This window comes from Eutrema salsugineum, unplaced genomic scaffold (assembly GCF_000478725.1).
Source record: "Eutrema salsugineum unplaced genomic scaffold, Eutsalg1_0 scaffold_10, whole genome shotgun sequence".
Classification (NCBI taxonomy): Eukaryota; Viridiplantae; Streptophyta; class Magnoliopsida; order Brassicales; family Brassicaceae; genus Eutrema; species Eutrema salsugineum.
Genome location: NW_006256908.1, coordinates 11,841,622 through 11,863,104, shown reverse-complemented (window position 1 = coordinate 11,863,104; position 21,483 = coordinate 11,841,622). Strand labels below are relative to the sequence as shown.

The 21,483-nt window shown below is 34.9% G+C and overlaps 5 protein-coding genes across 9 annotated transcripts; 1 reads left to right on the top strand and 4 right to left on the bottom strand.

Moving 5' to 3' along the window:
• Positions 1 to 54: 54 nt before the first annotated feature.
• Positions 55 to 1,079, bottom strand: LOC18026755 (50S ribosomal protein L3-1, chloroplastic). Its single transcript, XM_006411515.2, has one exon. The coding sequence runs from the start codon at positions 998 to 1,000 to the stop codon at positions 179 to 181; it is 822 nt and encodes a 273-aa protein (XP_006411578.1). The 5' UTR covers positions 1,001 to 1,079; the 3' UTR covers positions 55 to 178.
• A 214-nt stretch (positions 1,080 to 1,293) lies between these two features.
• Positions 1,294 to 4,600, bottom strand: LOC18026754 (probable polyamine oxidase 2). 4 transcript variants are annotated; one of them, XM_006411512.2, is made up of 9 exons: positions 4,075 to 4,599; positions 3,488 to 3,588; positions 3,285 to 3,373; positions 3,090 to 3,203; positions 2,889 to 2,976; positions 2,690 to 2,775; positions 2,497 to 2,599; positions 2,302 to 2,399; positions 1,294 to 2,209 (listed from the first exon to the last, which is right to left on the bottom strand). In XM_006411512.2, exons 1-9 carry the CDS (start codon positions 4,112 to 4,114, stop codon positions 1,471 to 1,473), a joined length of 1,458 nt encoding a protein of 485 aa, XP_006411575.1. In that variant the 5' UTR covers positions 4,115 to 4,599; the 3' UTR covers positions 1,294 to 1,470. The 4 variants fall into 4 exon arrangements, with proteins under 4 accessions (XP_006411575.1, XP_006411576.1, XP_024016858.1 ...); XM_006411513.2 differs by having other exon boundaries at positions 3,488 to 3,603; positions 4,075 to 4,598; XM_024161090.1 differs by having other exon boundaries at positions 2,497 to 2,775; positions 4,075 to 4,600.
• Positions 4,601 to 8,633: 4,033 nt separating this feature from the next.
• On the bottom strand, positions 8,634 to 11,544 carry LOC18026753 (transcription factor PIF4). 2 transcript variants are annotated; one of them, XM_006411511.2, is made up of 7 exons: positions 11,191 to 11,544; positions 10,774 to 10,850; positions 10,073 to 10,703; positions 9,896 to 9,976; positions 9,684 to 9,749; positions 9,274 to 9,603; positions 8,634 to 8,939 (listed from the first exon to the last, which is right to left on the bottom strand). In XM_006411511.2, exons 2-7 carry the CDS (start codon positions 10,839 to 10,841, stop codon positions 8,850 to 8,852), a joined length of 1,266 nt encoding a protein of 421 aa, XP_006411574.1. In that variant the 5' UTR covers positions 10,842 to 10,850; positions 11,191 to 11,544; the 3' UTR covers positions 8,634 to 8,849. The 2 variants fall into 2 exon arrangements, with proteins under 2 accessions (XP_006411574.1, XP_024003739.1); XM_024147971.1 differs by lacking the exon at positions 9,684 to 9,749.
• Positions 11,545 to 15,591: 4,047 nt separating this feature from the next.
• Positions 15,592 to 18,000, top strand: LOC18026752 (transcription factor JUNGBRUNNEN 1). Its single transcript, XM_006411510.2, has 3 exons — positions 15,592 to 15,818; positions 16,562 to 16,836; positions 17,547 to 18,000. The coding sequence occupies exons 1-3, from the start codon at positions 15,632 to 15,634 to the stop codon at positions 17,919 to 17,921; spliced, it is 837 nt and encodes a 278-aa protein (XP_006411573.1). The 5' UTR covers positions 15,592 to 15,631; the 3' UTR covers positions 17,922 to 18,000.
• Positions 18,001 to 18,096: 96 nt separating this feature from the next.
• On the bottom strand, positions 18,097 to 19,464 carry LOC18026750 (GDSL esterase/lipase At2g42990). Its single transcript, XM_006411509.2, has 2 exons — positions 19,083 to 19,464; positions 18,097 to 18,997 (listed from the first exon to the last, which is right to left on the bottom strand). Exons 1-2 carry the CDS (start codon positions 19,449 to 19,451, stop codon positions 18,314 to 18,316), a joined length of 1,053 nt encoding a protein of 350 aa, XP_006411572.1. The 5' UTR covers positions 19,452 to 19,464; the 3' UTR covers positions 18,097 to 18,313.
• Positions 19,465 to 21,483: the final 2,019 nt, after the last annotated feature.

Below are 21,483 nucleotides of genomic sequence, written 5' to 3'. Positions count from 1 at the left end.
AATTTGAACTTTTAGCATCAAAGTTGTGATTTTCGACGTCAACAAAAACCGGGATTCTAAACAGGTAACAGTGATTTAGCAATTGTATTACAAATTTCAACTCAAAATCCATAAATTCCGCAACTTCGAATACACAAATTTAACAAGTCAAAAGAAAACACATAGCAACATCTCTGCACTAGTTTTTGGGAATATTAACTCCGACGATTTTGGCCGGAGTAATACGGAGAAGATTCCCAGGCTTACCAGGCAAAGCTCCTTTGATCATAACAACATTCAAATCTTTATCAACTTTAACAATCTTGAGCTTCCTAATCTTCGTCTTGGTCCCTCCCATTCTTCCAGGCATCTTCTTCCCTTTGTAAACCCTTCCCGGCGTAGTTCCGGCACCGATCGATCCCAAAGCTCGATGACTCTTTGAACCATGAGTCATCTGACCTCTCTTAAAGTGATGCCTTTTGATTCCTCCTTGAAACCCTTTCCCAATCGTTGTTCCAGCTACATCAACGAGATCTCCTTCTTTGAAAATCTCGTCGAAGACGAGCTTCTGATTCGCCTCGAATCCCTCGACGTTTGTTAGCCTGAATTCCTGGAGATGTCTCATCGGGATTACACCGGCTTTTTGGAGATGACCGGTTTCCGGTTTAGTCAGCTTCTTGTCGCGGACGCGACGGTACCCGACTTGAACGGCGTCGTATCCGTCGGTGGCTAGGGTTTTGATTTGGGTAACGATGTTGCCTTCGCGGAATCCGACGACGGTTACTGGAACCACGGTTCCGTCTGCTTCGAAGAAACTCATCATCCCGAGCTTTGAACCCATCACGCCGATTCCAGCTTCCATGGACATTGAGACCACGAAAGGTCGTTTGGTTTTGGGAGATGATTTTGTGAGGAGGGAAGAGGATTTCGTTGGGAGGAAAGTTGGAGTGAACAGTGAAGAGGATAATGTTGCTTTTTGGAGTAAAGATGGGAAAGAAACAACCGCCATAGCAATCGCCATTGTCGGAGATATACAGTGAAGAAAGTGGAGAGGATAAAACTCTGTGCCACACTCTCTTATCTTCTTCTTTCTCCAACCTAAAAATCGAATTTTTAATTTGGACACTGACGAAATTTATCATTATACCCCTCAAAATACTCATAACTACAATACATTGCGCTTCAGTTTCACCTTTGACACATCAGACCTTAATAAATGTTATTCATTTTTTGGTCCTTTTTTCTTCTCCTTAACCTCTTTACTTCTTCGGTTGTTCCAAATTAAGATAAGTGTTTATATGATTTATTTAGCAGAAATGTGATAAGAAAATACTTGAATCCTCAAAGATGATTGTCTTAAAAATATATCACAAGGATATACTGTTTAAATTATTGTAAAAAACACTGAAGAAGAGTTTTATAAGATCCACCACACTTCAGGTCTTTCTAGTAATCGAATGCAGAGAGTTGAATGATAATGGTAAGTAAGGTTTAGAGACGAGATATAAGAAGCGGAACAGAGGCAGGTCCTTCTTCACCCATCACAGGCTGAAAAAGATCCAACTCACCATACCGCTCCAACACACGCATCCTGCAATCCTCAGCAGCCATCAATCCAGTTGAATAAGCGCCGTGAACCGAGCCAGGGAAGCTCGAGCTCGTGGCTTCACCGGCAAAGAATAAGTTATCAACCGGAACCCTAAGCCTCTCGTAGAGATCATGAGATTTTCCCACAATGTCATAGCTATAAGATCCCAGTGAGTTCACATCCGATCCCCACCTCGACACTAGATACTGTACCGGAGGCAACGCATCAGGAAGAATCCTCTGGAGTTGCAACACGGCCAAGTTCGCAGCTGCTTCATCAGACATTTTCTCAATGTCTTTGGCGAGCTGACCAGCCGGCATGTAAACCAGAACCGGGTGACCCGTGGCCTTGTGCAGGTTCAAAAAATAACTGCAGCCGTAGGAGGTTTCCGCAACCACTCCTAGAAACTCTACTTTTGGCCAGAAGACTTTTTCGAAATGAAGTATGATCTTGTTCTCGATTCCTACTCCGAGGTCGTTTATTGCTTCTTGTTTCCACTCTGGTAGCTTCGGTTCAAATTTTATCGTTCCTGCTTTTAAGACACCTAGAGGAACAGCGATCACTGCAGCATCCGCAACAAATGTTTCCCCGTTTTCTGTCGTTACCTTTACTCCATTATACCGCCTTACAATCTTAGTAACCCTGAGAAGCCAAAAATTAAAAAAACACAAGGTTATGACTATGAAATTGAAAACACTAAGAAAATTCCAAAACTCTTTAACGCAAAAGCATACCTGTGGCCTACTCGAATGTCAAGCCCTTTGGCCAAAGTATTGATGACAGGACGATACCCTCTAACCATAAGACCGTGTCCACCAGGCAGCAACTCCTCCTGCACATATTTTCCGAAGTTTAAACAAACAGCTAAGAAACGGTGTCTGCGTACTTAAAAAAAAACGTTAACTCCTAAGAGGGAGAATGTAACGAACCTGGTCCCAACACTTTGCAGATATGGTTTCAGCATCCGCGGCAAACCAACCTTCCATGCGACATAAGTACCATTGAAGTACATTGTGTGCAAGCCCCTCTAACCTGGATGTACCAAGTTCGATTATGAAACCAAGCATAAAAAAGTGTACTGAATTATAGAAATTAAGAAATGTGATAAATATGCATACAAACCTCAACTCGGGTTTCCTTGTAAATACAATTGAGAAAGCCTGAGATATTGACATGTCTGCATCTTGCTCATCCCTGACTTTGTTGATCTGCATTTGCGAAAGAAGAATCTAGTTAAGACTAGTGTATAACAAACACGACGATCAGAGAATATGAAAGAACAAAAGAAAGAAAAAAACAAATGAGTGTCAAGGACACATACCTCTTCCAAGATCTGCTCAAATGTTACGCCAACTTCAGTTACCAACTCTTGAGGAACTTGATTGCCATCCATATCAAACAGAGCATAGCTACAGAAACGAGAAAATGCACCGTGAGTTCTAAGCTGTCAAATATGAATTAAAAACCAGAAAAAGAAATAGAGGATCTACATTTAAAAAAAAATAGAAACTGTAGTACACACCTCTCAAGATCATGATCATACAAGACCGAATTGTCACCACTAGTACGATACAGGGGCAATCCCAGTCTCCCAATTACTGGTGCCAGAGGATTCTCTTTGCATACTCCGTGCAGCCTGCGACAGAGCTATGTTAGCAAAAGGTAACCAAAAAAGTAAAACATCAATCAAGGACAAGATCAAAGACTTGTGTTGTACCATGATGCACCAAGATCAACGGGAAAACCGAATGAGTAATCAGTGTGAACTCGTCCACCAATTCTGTCACGGGACTCCAGTACAATAACCTAAGTACAATGAAAGAAGAAAACATGAAGCTCCAATTTAGTTCTCAAGGAGGCCATAAGAACATCACAAACAGTTCCATTGTATAAACATCAAACTTGAAAATGCATAAAAACCTGAAAGGAAGCATCTTGAAGAGAACGAGCAGCTGAGATTCCACCAAAACCACCTCCGATCACTATCACCGACGGTGACCTTGTCTTCATCCTCTCACCAGCTGAAAAGCAATTAGCTGTGACACCGACAATATAATGAAGACAAGGACGAATCAACGACCGTTCAAGTCCAAGCAAGTTAACGACTTTAACAGAAGAAAAACTTGCGACAATCCTAATTAGGACTCTTCTTTTGAGTTTTGTTTATGTAATAAAGAGACATAGAACTCTGAGGCAACACCTAATTATTATATCAAAAGATGCCCAGAAAACAACAAATTAAAACGACGATTTACTCCCACACAAAATAATCGTGTGGTAATCAGCAAATACAGCCAAACAAGAAGACGGAATCAAATCACCGACAAATTAATCGGCACGAGGGCAAAATCGAGGACCCAAAAAAACAAAGCTTAATTTTTTTGTTATATAAACCAAACTACACACTTCATAATCCAGATGAACCCTAGATTCTTCGTATACAATTGCGCACACAGGGGGGGGAAATAAACAAAATTATGGTCGAAGGTGAGAGAATACAACAATACCTCTACGCATTTGACGATCAGAGTTTTTCCTCGACTCCATGATTTCAATTGATCAAACGATTACTCTCGATATTATTAGAATTACGATTACTACTACTAAAATTATAATTACTATTACTATTACACGGAAGCTGAGGGGAAAAATGAAGGATGAAGATCAGAAGACAAGTCGTGAAGTGGCTCGAAATCGAAGATGAAAAAATCAGGCTTCCAAACAAATTCATGCGATTTCTCTTTTCTTTCGAATTTTATTTCCCCTCTGTTTATGTTTTTCACTCTGCCTACTCAATCCGGCCAGTACCAACGTAGATCTACGACGATCGGCGAGATCGGATGCGTATTTCAAGCGAAACGATGGGGAAATCAAATCGCAGAAACGAGAAAGAGAGAGAGAGAGAGAGAGAGAGAGAGAGACAAGCAAGGTGATTTGGTTAGAGAGAGAAACTTTGAAGGAAACGATAATACTTCTAGAGAGAGAGAGAGAAGCTGAGACCCAGATTTTTTCGGCTTCGAATCCTATTGTCGGAAAAAGTATTTTAGGTTAGGTGCTTTATAATAATTTAAAAAAAAAACTTGTACTTTATAGTAAAAAGTTTCAGCTTTTTTTCTATTGGTCTGATTGGTTATTGACTACTTATTGTTATCTATTTAAAATTAATATTTATTGATTTTCAACCAAAAAAGTATATTATATTAAATATTATATTAAATTCTGGATATTAATTTACTGATCAAATCATTCATAATTTTTTATTGAGTATTACCACTTAATGACCAAGATAATGTTCAAATTAGGTGACACTTTCTGAAACATTTTTCTAGAGTGTTTTTAGATGAGAATTTACTAAACACTATTTTTTTAATATCTATCTTTCTCTCTTTTTCTAATTTTTTTATCTCTAACAAACAAAAATGTATACCACAGAATGAACCATTATAAACTTTAAGATTATAACAATCAACAAAATACAAAAAAAAGTACCACAAGTCTCATCTTTTCACAAATCTTTTTAGTACATTCGTCTTCATGTGCTGTTAATGTCTCTAACAATGTTATCATGTTAACTTTACAATTATTATTCGTAAATATACTGTATAAATTGAAAGTTAACATAAATATTATCTTTACAAAGTTATCATTACAAAGTTAACACAAATAATATCCAGATTTACTATATGTTAGCATGTTATAAGTATCAGATATTCTTGTTATCACGTTATAATTATCGGATATTATTGTTAACACGTTACAAATATCAGATATTATTGTTATCATGTTAACATATATAATTGTTATCATGTTAAATATGTTAACGAATAATATATAACGTATAATTATTGTTAATATGCTAATATAATAATTGTTAGCATGTTAACAACATATTTTTGATAATGAATAGTTGTTTTTGAATCAGATGAACAGTAACTTCGATCATATGATGTGCAGTGTCATCATTTTATTCTATCAAAAAAATCAGTTTATAAACCAATGGTATTTTTGTAATTATTTAAATTAGGAAAGGTGTTTTTTGAAGTAAATATGTGTTCTCTTTCGTATTTTACTAATTTTCAAATAAACTTTCTTATACACCTAATTTTGTAAACAACCATGGTTATATACTAAAATCACTCAAACATATTTACTGTTTTTGTTCTTTTTTTGTAGTCAAAATTTAATGTTTTTGTTAATTGCTTATTTCCTTAATTTCTTTTTTATATGAGAGAAAAAAAAAATCTTTGATTTCAACGCAAATTTTGAGGAATATTATTGGGTTGTGTATTTGCATTGATTTTGAAATTTAGATAATCTTGTATTTTACTTTGAAATTAAAAGGTAATACTATTGTATTAGACATACATATATACCAATATTTAAATACAAATTTCTGAATAGCGAGTGCTATATCTAAGATTTATCGTTATCTTTAGTAGAGTCGTTGATGATTTATTCAAAGTTATAGATTTATTTTTCGAAATTATTAGAAATATACTTGAGTAATTTTGTTTTGATGCTGATTTTATGATTTATTTCATTTTTCAATCGAGTCCTGCAAGTATACTTCGACGAGTTTTTTTCTGGTCTTATTTCACTTAAAGGAGATTTACATCCCATGAAAAAATATATCAAAACAGCAAAGCTTTTGGGTATGATCTATTGAAAGTAATAGAAGACTAGCTAGTAACAAAAGAAAGAAAAAACAAGAATTAGCCAATTAGGTAGATGAAGCCTTGCTAGCCAAGTGTCTCGAACTTTTCTGTCCACCGTCTTGAAAAATGCCTCTGCCGGGATGGAATTGTTGTTGAAGATATAAAAAGTTTGTCGAGTAGTTTTATAAGGATAGTACTAAAAATATAAATGTAAGGAAATAGCCAGAATGTAAATAAGCCTATGTATATCAATAATCTGATTCGTTTTGACGAGTGAAGTATATACACCGACCAATATCAACGATGTGGTCTTAAACATCTGCTAAACAAAAACTTTGACCAAATAAAGCTCTAAATTTCAGACAAACCGAAAATGGCAAACTCATAATGAATACTTTGTTTAATACCTCAGCTCGTCTATGTTAGATTTTTATTCTTTTTGTTCAGGTCTTTACATTTTCGTTGCGATAATTCCAGTCACCCATAGTTTTCCCAGCATTTGTGATAATCGGACGGGGTTAAATAATATACTAGAATACGTTAATAATATTTTTTTTTTGTTTTAAATAGATTAATTTAGCTCAGAAGTTGAAAATAGAAATATTGCGTATTCTTTTTGGCAGGCTTGATAAGTTACCCAGCTTATCAAGCAATGTGGTCCAGTAGGGAGCACGTGTCATGCGACCATTCGTCTTCCATCAGAATCAAGTGTGAGAACACGTCAGTTTTTTGTCTGAATCTGACAAATAATAAACATTTGTACTGTAAATATTTAGAAAAATTTAATCCAAAACGAAAGGGAGACTTCTAGACACTTCTAAATGATTTAATATGATGCTGGTAGCTATGAGTTTGGTTAGAATTGAAGACAAGCAAAACCTTGACAGCAATCTTAAAAAAAAAAAAAAAAAAGACTTAAGAACACCATGTTTATTGTTTAATCCTCCTTTTTTGGCAACGTTTTTATCCTCCGTTTAAAACTTCAAACATAACTAGAGTAGCATCAACACAGTATTTTGATCACCAATATATCTATATATCAAATCGGTTGCCATACCACCTATTAATCAATGTCTCGTATTAATCTACCAGAAGAGCCATACTCATTGTTTTGAATCAATGCACATTAAGTACTCAATCTTTATGCTTATTATGGCCTCGGTACAAAACACCAATGTCGTGGTCTCCATAAGATGTCAATGGAAGCATGTTTGTACCGTAAGCAAATCAATATTGTAATGGGTTTCGCAAGAGATAAATAAGTCCCCGTTATACTCTGATAAAAAAGTGCATCGAACATTCAATCACTTCCAAGCGAATGATTTCTATAAGCTCATATTTGTTAGTGAAAAAGCAGCCCATTTGCTTTATTCCTTAAAAACCAACAAATTCACTGATAAATTAAATAAAGAGCTTTACCAAAAAAAATACTAACTAAAGAGCGTCTGGATTATATGGGTGTGTTAAAAGATTGGCGTAGAACTATTATGTCGAAACTAAAATGCGACTATATATTGTACGATGCAATTGGATACACGTTTGGCTTGTTGTTTAAACATATTATTACAACAAAAACAAATAACATTCGAACACTATTTATTTAATCTGAAAGATGAATCATAAGTAGTGAAGAGTTGATACTTGATACGTTGTTGATCTGCTATCTTTTTTGTTGAGATTATACTTACCAATCATCAATTTGATTGCCGACCAATATTTGCATAGAAATTACAAGAGAAACTGATAGCTTTTAAGCCTATGTGGCTATTTGAATATGAATATGATTATCTTTGAGATTCCACTTTCACAAATTTTGATTCTCATTAACTGTTTTTAACGTCGATTTTTTTCTTCACTGAGGACTATTTCAATATGGAATAAATAATAATAACAAACATTTCACACAAAAATATCTAAGATATTTTACTCAATTATTGCTAGAATAGATTCTGACCAGTCGAGCACATGACTAAAAATTAAAATGTCGATGTTTGATAAATGACAGACGACTTTCATTGAAATCTGCTCCTTCGCATGTGACTTGCCTTTTCCATCTCTAAATTATTAAACAATAAGAAAAAAAGCATAGGTTATTCAACAATACGACATCATAAAAGATTAATAATTTATCAAACTCCGGCCAGATCTCTATGTCTCTGTCTCTGTGTACTTCTTAGAGCTAGATAGTGTTTCTGTATTTTTTCTGGTAACAGAACGAAAATAATGGAATACTAGATATTGATTCTTTGATCAAAAACAAAATGTATACGGGTCTGATTTTTTTTCTCAACCTTCTGGTATGATATTAAGGAATTCAATGTTAAAATGTTTTCAGTTACTCTGACAAATGCATAGCTATGAACTTATGGTCAATTTATCCTCATCTTTTTTTTTTTTACGGTTCAATACGATTACAAAAATCTCATCATGTCATTTTGACATCATAGTAACATACATAAACTCGCATATACAGAAAAAAATAGCGTAATGAAAGTTGAACGTTTTGCTCTATAATAGTGATACATCCTTGAACGTTTTAATTATGTTCAGAATTATATAAATAAAGAAGAAGAATTGCTCCAACAACCAAACAAACCAATACAGAAGAGAAGATTTGCCACGACATCCTAACAAGGACCGTCGGTGGTCTTCGTCGGCGCAGACGGTTGTTGACTTTGCTGTCCCGCCGGGAAACCAAATTTCAACATCTCCTCAGGCTGCATTTTAAAATCACAACACGTGTTACATGAAACCACGTCGTTTGTTTAAACCTAATGTAACGTCGTTTGTTTAAACCTAATGTAATGACCTCGTATTAACAATTAACTGAGCGACGTCGTATTAACATTAATTGAGCGACGTCGTATTAACATTAATTGTGCGACGTCGTATTAACATTGATTGAGCGAAGTCGTATTAACATTAATTGAGCGACGTCGTATTAACATTAACTGAGCGACGTCGTATTAAGCTTAAGAACACGCGGTCGTTTTTTATCCTCACCTATAAACTACGTCGTTTAACACCAAGGAAAACGTCGTATTACTTTACCTGAGACGCGGCCTGCATCGGTGGGATTCCGCCGACGTATCTAGCAAATCGATCGGAGAAGACCTGATTTTGTACCGGGACCTGACAAACTAAACCGGGATTATTCTGAATCGCAGACCGGTCCATAACCGGGAATCGAGGAAACGGTACCGGGTTCGGCATTTGACGAATGAACGGCGGAGGCTGTACTCCGGCTCCGGGATACATCATCGGAGCCGCCGTCGCCGCCGTCGCCGCCGCCATTCCACTTCCCATCCACATAACTTGAAGCTGTAACTGAAGTGATTTCAAGTAATCTATGGCTTCGTCCAAAATCGAAGCTTTATCGGTCTGCATAAACAAATCCAATTAACACCAAAAATTTACATAATCAATCAGTCTCCTTTATCAGATTCCATGTTGTAACTTACTTTACTGCAGTGAGGTATTAGTTCTTGCAAAGCCTTCATTCTCTCGTTTATCCTATCTCTCCTTCTCTATTTTAATTAACAGAGAGAGAAATAAAAAACAGAGTTTTGTATCTGTTTCTCTATAAAAAACAGAGTTTTCTCTTTAATTAACAATCTACTAACAGTAAACTATATAATATACGTATATATTTATCGACGAACCGATGAAGTACCCTTTCGGAGAGATTATGAACCTCAGCTGCTCGACTCCTTCGCGTTGATCCTGATCGTTGGTTCGACTTGTTACCAATAGCCTGCAAAACGTTTCAAGAGCTTTTAGCAATGGACCCAAAGAAACGTTTCGGGAACTTATAATCATTATCATGAGTTTAAAAAAATTAAAGCATTACATCTGATTGAGACACAGATTCATCAGTGTCAATTATATGTTTTCTCTTACGATCTGTTGTGATGCTTCTAATCCCACTAGCCATTTCTTTTATGTTCTTGCCAAAGCTGCAACCAGAGGAGCCACCTGATGATGAACTTGCGTTCGGGAAAAGCCTCTCATCGATGGTTTTGCTCTGATCATGACTCATTGCAACATCGAGATCGTTCTGAGATTGGTTGCTCTCGCAATGGCTCGGTCCAACGGTCACCACCGAGTACTGTTCCTTTCCTGGTTCCCTGACTCCTGATGATGAATCCGTTACCCTGAACTTAGGAGGAGGCATGACCGGATGAGGAGGGTCAGGACCGGTCTCGTGCTTAACCGACTCAGAGGCTGAGTCCGGCCTCTCGAGGGCATTGACGGTTGAGAAGAATTGGGAGGAGAAGTCGTCGGTTTCGAATGGATCTTCATCTGGAGGGTATTGGATCCAAGAGACGGTCTCTTGATCTTCAAGAAAGGTGTTGGATCTTAGGTTTTCTTGGTGATGATCTTGTTTCTGAGTTTGGACTTTTGTTTGCTCTCTGTGAGTTTGGCTCTGCATAACCACTTTCCCATCTCGCCATAACAACTCCACTAGGTCATCTTGTGGCCTAAACATATACACACTCAGATCTTAGAAAAGGAAATGTCTAATGGATAGATTACTCAAACATTATATACCTTATAGATCTTCGGTTAATGGAGAAATTGTAAGTCTCCTCAAAATTCCAACCTGGTTGTTGTTCCATGTCAGGTTTCTGGAGACATATCAAAACAATTTTTTATTAACCTCAAATATATAATATATAAGTGAACAGAGCTAATGATAACTTATGATTAAGAGATACAGAGGAGTATAAAGTAGTATTTTATAATTCCAACTCCAGTAGTTTAATTACAGTAATCATTATAAAATTTTAGAAATAATTAAATCAAAAGCAAGTTACATGAGATCGTTCCCCTGATAAACTTTTTCTAATATATTCCAGCAATCTAGGAAGGATTTAATAAGTAGACAGAAATAAAAGAAAAGGAAACAAACAGACTCCAAATATAGCAACATGCTATAAAACGGAAAGACCGTGTAAGAGTACTTACTAGATTTAGAAAGCTTATGGGCGAATCAGAAGTTGAAGGAAGAGATCGAAACCTATTTGTGGAAGTCGAAGTTCCACGCCCAACAAAAAGTTTTTTTTTAAAAAGGAAAGAAATAGATACAGAAGTTTCTCTTTCCTCTCACTCGTTTTTTCTCACTCTAAATAAACCCAAAGACCAGAAATTGTTGAGAAACTCTCATAAAAACATGAAAGAAACAGAGCAGAATGAGAGAGAAGAGAGAGAAGAGGCTATCTTTACTTTTTTTTCTGAGTACAGACAGAGAGTGACAGGAGCATAAAGATTAGGGTAGCGAGCGAGAAAGATATTACAGCGAGGGAGATAATGATTCTCTAAGGACAACAGTACTACAACCTTTCAGAATGAACGCCACGTGGCAAGTTCTGGGACATTATGTTGGAATCAATGGGACTCACTCACCGATAGAGATCTTCTTCTTTTAGCGATATGAGAGATCTATTGCTAGATTTCTAGAGGTGGTGTCTGATCTGTACCTTATCTACAAAAAAACTCTGCAAACAATGATTTGAGGGTGTTTTTGACAAATCACAACTCGTTTGGCTTCTTTCTCTCAACTTAAATATTTATTTTATAAAGCTGACGTTTTTAGTCACTATCCGCCAAATCAAATTACGGTTTTTTTTTTGGGTTATCAACGATGTAATGAAATCAGGGCCGAAGTATTATCTGAGTAAAATCATCGAATTTGAGGGAGAAAAGTCTCAATAGATCAAATCGCATTTAACGGACCGGATTCTATGGATATTAATTTACCCGAGCATTCTTATGCATCTTCACTAGTTGCCTTTCAATAACTTTTGTTTTTTGATAAACTTGCAAATTCTGTTTTGCAGTTTTGTTCTGTTTTGTGATTTTGAAAAAGATCTAGTGTTCTTCTTTTGATTTATATATCGTTTTGCATTTAATTCCGTTGTCGTAATAAGAACTATTCGTGGACCTTCGTGGACCACATCCCACACCGCTTCTCGGATTCTACTTCTAACATCATCACAATTGATTATAATACTCCATCATTTTATATATATATATATATAATTTTTGTTTTGGGTAAAGGTACATTTTCTCTTAATTGCACCGTGAAGATAAAAATTTAATCAATCAATCTCTAGAAACATTATTTCAAAAACTTTATTTTGATATGAACTTCAAGATTATTTCTTAGATTTAAACTGTGATAGCCAATTAGCCTTCTTTAATTATTCAAAAAACATAATGTTGTAGCCGGACAAACGGCACAAATAAACGGAGCAGACATAATAATGACAACATAACAAGTATTGAATAGTGTAAGTGGTCTTCTGAGTCTCCTCCATCCATAGCTGTCTTAACGTGTAACGATTATGGAGCATGGAAGAAAGATGCGCGTGTAAGTCGATGGGGCTTGGTTTTGAGAGACTCACGTGGACTGTGATATATAGATTGGACTTAAAGCTATACCAACGCAGTCCCCAAGTCTTCATGCATAAGTTCGGATCAAATGGGCAATGGAGAGTGTGAATTAGACTCGGTTCACTCATGTTTTGTTTGAAACGGATGCCAAATACGCCTTCTACATCAGCAATCAAGTCACCGGAATCATGGCCTTCAACGAAGGTTCTTGTCCAAAGATATTGGGAAGATAAATAAGGAGTAACTTTGATCTGGCAGATATTCAGTTCAACCATATATAGATAATCTAACCGAGTAGTGAACAACCTTGCAATACACGCTTCGGAATACGAATTATACAGTTACGAAAGTTTGTAATAAGGGCCTGTGGATAAAAGTCCAAAGAAACCCAATTTTTTGTTAGAAGAAAAAGGCCCAAAATTTTAGGGGGAGCAAAAGAAACAAAAGACAACCACTTTTGTAAGCAGTGTGAAGCCTTCAGGCAGGTGACGGCTGCATGGCGGCGGAGAATCGACGGTTATTCTTTCCGTCGCACCGAAAGTTTTTTCAGGCATGGAAATAACAAATGTCGACTTTTCTTGCGCAGTCGCTGTCTTTCTAATTTTGTTTGGGATTTACTTTTTTTCTTTGTAAGAGTATGAACATACCCTTTACAGAAACCTGATACTGGTGGATCCAATTCAAAGTTTCCCTCTTTGTATATCGAAGAAATTTTAAAAAGGTCGTTAATAATAGAAAAAGAAACTCAGAAAGGTTATGGAGTTGAAAAATTAGATATTATGTTCCTTTGACTCTCTTCTTCATTTGAAAAGTTTTATTTGTTTTGTCATCCCAAGAAGATTGGATTCGTAGTACTACTTTTTTTTGGGGTCTAAATGTTAAGCAAACTTTTACTACTTATTTCTTTAATGTATTTATTATGATAATATTCAACAGTCAAAATCTGGACTTTGAATGTTTTACAGATCAAATAGGTCACTTTCCCATTTGGCACAAGAGCTAAGTTATCGTTTGATAAATAGTTTTCCAATGCTGTCGTTTTAAACTTAATCGAACTTCAACCTTTTTTGTTTGTTTCTTTTTTGCTTTGTATGACCTATAATAAAGCTTCTTCTTTATGTTTTTGGTTTTTGCTCGCTAATTACTTAGAAAGTAAAAATAACAAAACAATCTGTAAAACACATCCCCACAATACAAAAACCAATCCTTATAATACTCGTAATTTTTACATCTTTATCATTTTTTATTTTTGTGATAATAACCAATAGGCAAAATGCTAAAAATACTCAAATTTCGAAATATAAATTATTGTTCTCGCTAAATACGTATAATATTAGCTTTGAGAATTACTAACTTTGTCATCTCGACTTCTACACACTACCATAGACTATTTAACTAATCATTAAAAACTATGTTACGTTCTTGTAAGATAATGTTAATTGGAATGGCTTATAACAAATGAAATCATGTAGACGTCACCTTTACCTCATTTTTTGACAAAAAATACCTTTATCTCATGCATGATTTACTATAGAGCTACCAATTTCTGATTTAGCAACGCTCCAATCGGAAACTATAAGAACTATTTTTGTATTGAGTAGAAATGGTGTCGTCAGAATATATAAAACTGTAAGTCTGTAATCTTCCAAAAAAAATTTTGGGAGGGACAAAAAATGTGAAATTACTATCTGTATTTCTTCTCTAGAGCAGAAGGTTCAATAAAAGTGTTTATGAGTTTTGATGATGACAAAAGGTTCAGTAAAACTATCTGCCATTTGTTGCTCGACAAACAACGATAATTAATAACATTCTATTTCCTCCGCGTTCGTTCTATTCCATTAGGCTTTGTTTCGTAATAACACACTGGTTCGGTTTGTTTTGTCTATTCGATATTATTTACTATGTTCTTTCTTATTTTGTTTGTAATCTTGTTTTAGTTAAAAAAAAATCTACAGAAAATTGTATGTTTTTTTTTTAATATAGAAATTGTATGTTTAGGTCTACAAAATAGTTATATCAAATATTTTGATTTATAACAAAACAAGTCAATCAATCAGATCTAGATTTTGAGGCTTTCACTATTTAAGTGTAGCTAACACTTTGGAGTTTAGAATACAGTTGAAGTTGATGATAGAAGAATGGTTATTATTTAATTGATTTGGTCTACCATCGACGTTCGTGTTTGGCTCCCCGGCTATCAAAAGAAGAGGCATATTTAAAAGTTATCTTTTGGTTCGTATGAGAATCTTATTTTATATATTTAACATCTTCTCAATATTTTGGAACCTTATAATATGGTCAAAGCACGTGAATTCACTTATACGTATGTATTGAAATTGAAATTACAGTTTTAATTTGTTATAATTACTGTATATATACGTAACAACTACGGATAACGACGTATTTGAATTTCGATGATATTACATTACATCATACACAAATTTATTGCAATCAGTGATCTAATTATTTTCCATTTAATGTAAAAAAAATAAAAATTATCTTTCATTTCCCTGGACTTTTCTGCATACTTACGACCTCGATAATATATAACTTATATGTAACACTATTTTTGTTTCGTTATCAAATTAAAATGTAAGTAATTATTTAAATTATGTAACATATTTGTTTTTGAAAAGTTCACAAACTTTAAAAACTAATTTAGATATCCTATATATATATATATTTGTTTTGATATCGAAATATCCTCTCTTTTTTTTTTTGAAACACAACTTCCACTTAACTTAATTTTAGAGCATGTATACTTGTTTTGATATCAAAACAATCTATATATTCGGTTGGATTCTATAATAGCAGTAATATTAAATTAGTATGGGGTTTCATTAAGATGTTGTGTGTATAATATTATAGTCAAAGTCAGTCGTAATTGACCCAGCACCAATTAAACGGCATAAAAATACTCATTAATTGATAAACATTTACCTATATATATGCATAGATAACTTTTTATTCAGAGAGACTTGATTGGTGATATAAAGAGGTCGATGTAGTGAAGATGAGTGGTGACGGTAGGGAGCATGAAGAAGAAGAAGATGAAACAACGCTTCCTGGATTCAGATTTCATCCAACGGACGAAGAACTTTTAGGATATTACCTTCGAAGAAAAGTAGAGAACAAACCCATCAGACTCGAGCTTATCAAACAGATCGATATCTATAAGTTCGATCCTTGGGATCTTCCTAGTAAGTGTTTTTATAATAGATCACTCTTTTTATAGTTATAGTTATTGATATCCTTTTTTTTGGGGACCTATTATTGATCATTTAGAAAGAAGTGATTTGTTTTTTCTTTTCGCTTCTTACTCCAATGATAGGATAGTAATTACTAATTGGGATGTTCATCATCAGAACGGATCAAAGCGATACAAAAGAGAATAAAATCTACCTGAAAAATCGATTAAGTTTCTTTTTCAATATATATCAAAATAAAACAAAACGCAAATAGAGAGATAGATATCTGGTCATGTTTCAGTAAAGAAATTAGATAATCGAATCTAGTGTCTCAAACCAAAAACCAAAATAACTTGGATTCAACACCCTGCTGAATTAATTGAAACTATTTAAACCGAATTTTTAAAAATCATAATCTGAATTGAACACCTTATTAATTAGTCAACTAAATATATATATATATATATATCATATAATAAAAAAAAAATCTGACGGTCATTTTTGGTTTTATAGAAGACAACTATGCAAAAGATATGGGACCATTTATATGAATAACATATACATAATAGATCTACTTCATAAACTCTTCTTTTTATTGTTCAAAGAAAAAAATCTACTCCATAATGTGTCTAATGTCTGGAATTATAATGTGTTTTCTTTGCCAAGAGTGAACGTGTTTTAATTTCTTTTTTTCTATATATAAATTTTCACGAAAGAGACAAATTAATATGAACATTTATAATGGATTTTATTAGGAGTGAGCAACGTCAAGGAAAAGGAGTGGTACTTCTTCTGCATGAGAGGCAGAAAATACAGGAATAGCGTTAGACCGAACCGGGTCACCGGTTCAGGTTTCTGGAAAGCCACCGGTATTGATAAACCGATTTACTCCAATCTGGTCTGCGTTGGTCTCAAGAAATCTTTGGTTTACTACCTTGGTTCAGCCGGTAAAGGCACCAAAACCGATTGGATGATGCATGAATTCCGCCTCCCTGCCACCACAAAATCTGACTCGCCAGCTGAACAAGCAGTGAGTTTCCTTTGAGTATTTATTTTTCTTGTGTTAGTCCACATTGTTTAATGAAAAAACAAACCGGTTTATTTAACCAAGAAAGGTATGCATCAGGCTAAACCATCTTGTCCATTTTTAGCGAGACAATTTTCTTATAATCGTGGTTATTAAATGCTTTAAAAAGTCAGTCACGAATGCATGATTCCATACGAGCTAGTATTCATCACATATTTTTTTTTCTTCCAAATGGGACCGACTTTTTAAAAGAAGTTAAAACTAGCTAGACTGGACTCTAACCTAAAATACCAATTTACACTAAAATCATGAGAAGAAAGATGAAATTAATTTCCAAAATACGTGAAAACGTCCACAATAGACTATTTTGTTTCCTTAAAAATCGTTTTATGGAATATAAGGTGTACATCCGTTTGAAATTGAAATTTGGTTTTAGTCAGCAAAATTATAGCCACTATAATATATCACCCATTAGTTTATGACTTTAGGTATTTCCCTTTGAATCAAAAGGGATTCGAGTAGCTATTGTGGTTCGAATCGGATTATCTTAGTAAAATATCGATTCATTCAATAACACTGGACAGTTATGTTTTTTTTTTTTTCTGAATAAAAAGAATCATATTATTATATAAACGCAATATCATAAATTGCTTTATGGACAATATCATTAAAAAAAATAATACTAATAATGGGGTCCGTCTTGTTTTTCGTAGGAGGTATGGACACTATGCAGAATCTTCAAACGAGTCACACAGCATCGAAACCCGACCAGCGTACAACCGAACCGTAAACCGGTTATCACCTTAACTGATTCGTGTTCTAAGACAAGCAGCTTAGATTCTGATCATACCAGCCACCACCGCGTCGTAGATTCCTTGCCCCACAAGCTACAAGAGCCGACACTTCAGCCACAGACGCAGACCGCTTATTGGAACCAACATACGGTTGGTTTCAATCAACCGACATATACTTGTTATGATACTAACTTCCTGAGTTTCTGCAACATCAACGGTGGAGATTTCATCGGAGACGCAGCAAGTTGGGATGAACTTAGATCTGTTATAGATGGCAACACTCAACACTTGTAATAATTTAGTTTCCTTTTTATCTCCTTTTTTGAGCTTTGTATAAAGGATAAAATAATACTATACGTATGTCGACACTACTCACCTATATAATATCAGTTCAATATTTAAAACGAAAAGAATTCAGCAAAAAAATATTTAAAACGAAAAGAATATTAAAAATCACATTTAAGACGAAATTACAAAATAAAATCAACACTGTAAAGACAGAGAACTTTTGTCTTATTCTTCTTGTTGATCAAGCAACCCGTCATTTTTCTCTCCTCATTTTCATTTTCTTTCTTTGATTAATCCACTGAGTCTTCACTTCCATTCAAAGAAAGAATATTCTCTAATACTGGAAAATGAATCGGGCTACATATAAATGAGTACACTCACAGAGAATCGAATTAGGATCAGTGAAATAGATTCTTGAGATGTTTAAAGAAGTAACCAGACACAATCTGATTAGTCTTCTCGGTCGGGTGAAAAGCGTCCCAGAAAACGAACTTATTTGCATCACTACAAGTTAACGGATTGTCCTGGCCGCAAAGAAATCCCATCTCGAACAATCCCGTGCCGCAACACGCAGAACTAGACACTTCTAGACCGTAACGTGATGGTTTGGTAACAATATCCCAAATGATATCATAAGGATTAGCAAAATAAATCCTCATTCCAATAAGCTCTTTATTCAGTTTCCTCACTAACATTCTCAATCTCCCATTGAAATCGATCGCCAAGTCATTGAAACTCCGAGTACAGCTAAAAGGGTCGTCAAGATTCGTCGCTCTTTCCAGTGGCAAACATCCCATTGGAGAGATTCCGGTGAAAGACATTTTCCGAGCACCTAGTTTGTAAAGATCCTTTAAGAACACCTCTGCGATACCGATGAGGAAGTCTTGGTACTGACTGATGCTGAACTGAGATCTCCTGTCCGGTAATGTGTAATAGTTCTCTAGGAAATCGTTGGTTCCTATGCTGACTAAGTACAGCGACTCTCGGATGATATATGCGGCTTTTCGGTGTCCGAGATAGGCCGCGAGTTTGTGTTGGTATTCCTTATAGTACTCGACTTCTTTCCATAAAGGAATCACGCCCTAAAACGTTAAAAGAGTTAATCATTTCGGCGTTACTTGTAACGCAAGAATCAGTTGATATTAGGTCGTGAAAATGAGGACTTACTAGCACTCCGGCGGTGGAATTGTCATAACCGGTGCCGGCAGAGGCGAAGCAAACTCCGGTGGCGAAATCAGAGATATTGTAGGACGGATCTAGATAGGCCGGCACGGTCGGTTTAAGACCGTAAGCCTCGGAAGTGAAATCAGACGAGAGACGGCCGTTGCAGAAGCGGCCGGTGGGGTGGCCGCCGGGGTAGTCGCGACCGTAAGGTTGGAAATTGGCTCGAGCCATGGTATCTATGAAGTTGTTATTGCCGGAGTCTACGGAAGAGTCGCCGAAGACAATGATCGCCGGGACTTTTGCTCCGACGATGGAGATAAGAGTGGTAAAAATAATGCATAATGTTGATGCAGATAAATAATGTGCTGCCATACCAACAACTTGCTTAGCTAGACGGCGATTCTACCTAGGAATTTCATCAGTATATATACAATTATATGGAGCATTTACTATTTAATATGCTTATTGCAAGATATGTACGAATTCTTGTATATAAATTGGGTTAATTTCAGTGTACTATAAGTTGTTCGAATTCGGTGGTATATATAGAATCAAATGGTTATTGTTTTTGTTTTTGTTTTTAAGAACTTAGAATTTAAGATATTGTCGTTATTTGAATATTCTTTAAAAAAGCATAATTGAGTGACTTTTGTTTATCTATATATAAACTTGATTAAAGAACCAAATAAAAAACAGGATAGAGTTGGAAGTATATACAACTATAATATTTTTTGAAGTGCAGCTGGATGTATTTATTGAATTAGAAGCTTTTTAGGTGTATGATATAATGCGTGCATGCTCACTGCGCTCATCAACAGATATGTACCTAAAAATTAGATGGGCTATTTTTTTTTTCACAACCCTACAATACCTCATTCAAATGTGGTTGAATTCTAGTAATGAGAAGGTAGTATATAAGTGAAACCGCTGAATAACTACAAATTCCGGCTAGAAATGAGGTTTTTCAAAATGAATAATGTTCCAACTTTAAATCATAGACAAAAATAACTTTACCTATAAATAAAATATGATATAAGTAAGGCTCCCATCTACCAATGATGTGGATTCGTGTAAGATGCATGCAATAACTCTTTATGCATCTCTCTGTATATCATAAAATGTAGTAATGTATTGTGAAGGTGAGAAATCTGTTATATTATAAGGGTATTATAGGTCATTAAAAAAAAACAACACAAATAAGGGAATATGGACAAGGCAAACAAAAAAGAAAAGAGAGTAGAAGAAATAGTGTGGAAGTGGTCGGTCCAAAAAGGGACATTAAATTTTGGTTATAGAGAGGGGTGAGAAAAGTGGGTGGTGAGGTAGTAAATGAAACGGCACATGTACATCGCTAATAATTATTACAATTACAATAATGTAGCTCCGGTGGTTGCACCCCCACACACTTATAATTTCGTCCGACCCCTGACCCGCATGGTTCGCAACAATCATATCATATAGACTTCATCACTTTATATGTAAAAGTGTTGGTAGCTGTAGACAATTAGGTTTCTAGGTCAAGATAGAAGTTAAGAGTCATCTTTAGGACTTCAAACTAGTAATTAAACTAAGATTTGTATTTCAGTAGATATGGAAAAGTCTTCTGATGTCACATGTCAATCCATTTAGTTTTTAGAACATTTGGAAACATTTTTCATAGATGCGATTGTTAATTGAAAAAAATAACGTATCACGGCCGTAACAATGTTTTATATTTCAAATGCTATTTCAACGACGATCTCATAAGATTATCAATATCTTATTTTATTTTCCTTCAAATAGATCATAACTTTGAGTATTGAAAAGCGGGTAAATCTTTACTCATTTTCTCTCTTGAGTTGTATATGGATTCTTATAAAAAAAAATTGGAAATCTTATTCGTTTTTTAAAATCTGTACAGAAACATACATGGCATGTGGTTCATTGCTTAATTGCTTAAACAAGATTCCATAGTCTAAAGAAAGAGTACTCTCTTTGACAATATGATTTCTCAATTAATTAAAGTTATCCGATTACGTGAAATCTTACAAAAATAGTTTCTCTTTATAAATTTCTGAACAAATAATCGAAACTCACCATGTAATTAAGATGGAGTCTTTACAATATCTTCCTTGAATTTAGCTACGCCAGGTGTCTTATGCAGACTGTTTTTATTTTTTGTTCATTCTGTTTGATTGATTTGTTCCCGATAACCGATAAACTATTCATGATGCTTTCACTTTACAACAACAACAAAAAATGGTTGACGTCAAACAAATCGGCTACAATATAATAACACCGATAAAAATGTGTGTGAGATGAGATACATACCCTTTTTTTTTTATAAAAGAGATGAAATACATCCTTATCAATGATTTATGATCCATTTGTTTTTAAAATAAGAAAGGTAGTTTTGAATGATAAA

Bases quoted from the DNA above. Each gene is read 5' to 3' on its own strand.
- LOC18026753 (XM_006411511.2), bottom strand. From the start codon at position 10,841: ATGGAACAACAACCAGGTTGGAATTTTGAGGAGACTTACAATTTCTCC. The intron at 10,704-10,773 runs GTATATAATGTT...GTATATGTTTAG, and splicing joins ATTAACCGAAGATCTATAAG to GCCACAAGATGACCTAGTGG. The intron at 9,750-9,895 runs GTACTTCATCGG...TAATTAAAATAG, and splicing joins TTCATAATCTCTCCGAAAGG to AGAAGGAGAGATAGGATAAA.
- LOC18026755 (XM_006411515.2), bottom strand. From the start codon at position 1,000: ATGGCGATTGCTATGGCGGTTGTTTCTTTCCCATCTTTACTCCAAAAA.
- LOC18026752 (XM_006411510.2), top strand. From the start codon at position 15,632: ATGAGTGGTGACGGTAGGGAGCATGAAGAAGAAGAAGATGAAACAACG. The intron at 15,819-16,561 runs GTAAGTGTTTTT...GGATTTTATTAG, and splicing joins CGATCCTTGGGATCTTCCTA to GAGTGAGCAACGTCAAGGAA. The intron at 16,837-17,546 runs GTGAGTTTCCTT...TGTTTTTCGTAG, and splicing joins ACTCGCCAGCTGAACAAGCA to GAGGTATGGACACTATGCAG.
- LOC18026750 (XM_006411509.2), bottom strand. From the start codon at position 19,451: ATGGCAGCACATTATTTATCTGCATCAACATTATGCATTATTTTTACC. The intron at 18,998-19,082 runs GTAAGTCCTCAT...TTAACGTTTTAG, and splicing joins ATTCCACCGCCGGAGTGCTA to GGCGTGATTCCTTTATGGAA.
- LOC18026754 (XM_024161089.1), bottom strand. From the start codon at position 4,114: ATGGAGTCGAGGAAAAACTCTGATCGTCAAATGCGTAGAG. The intron at 3,604-4,074 runs GTATTGTTGTAT...TCGGTGTCACAG, and splicing joins TGATCGTCAAATGCGTAGAG to CTAATTGCTTTTCAGCTGGT. The intron at 3,374-3,487 runs GTTTTTATGCAT...CATTGTACTTAG, and splicing joins TTCAAGATGCTTCCTTTCAG to GTTATTGTACTGGAGTCCCG.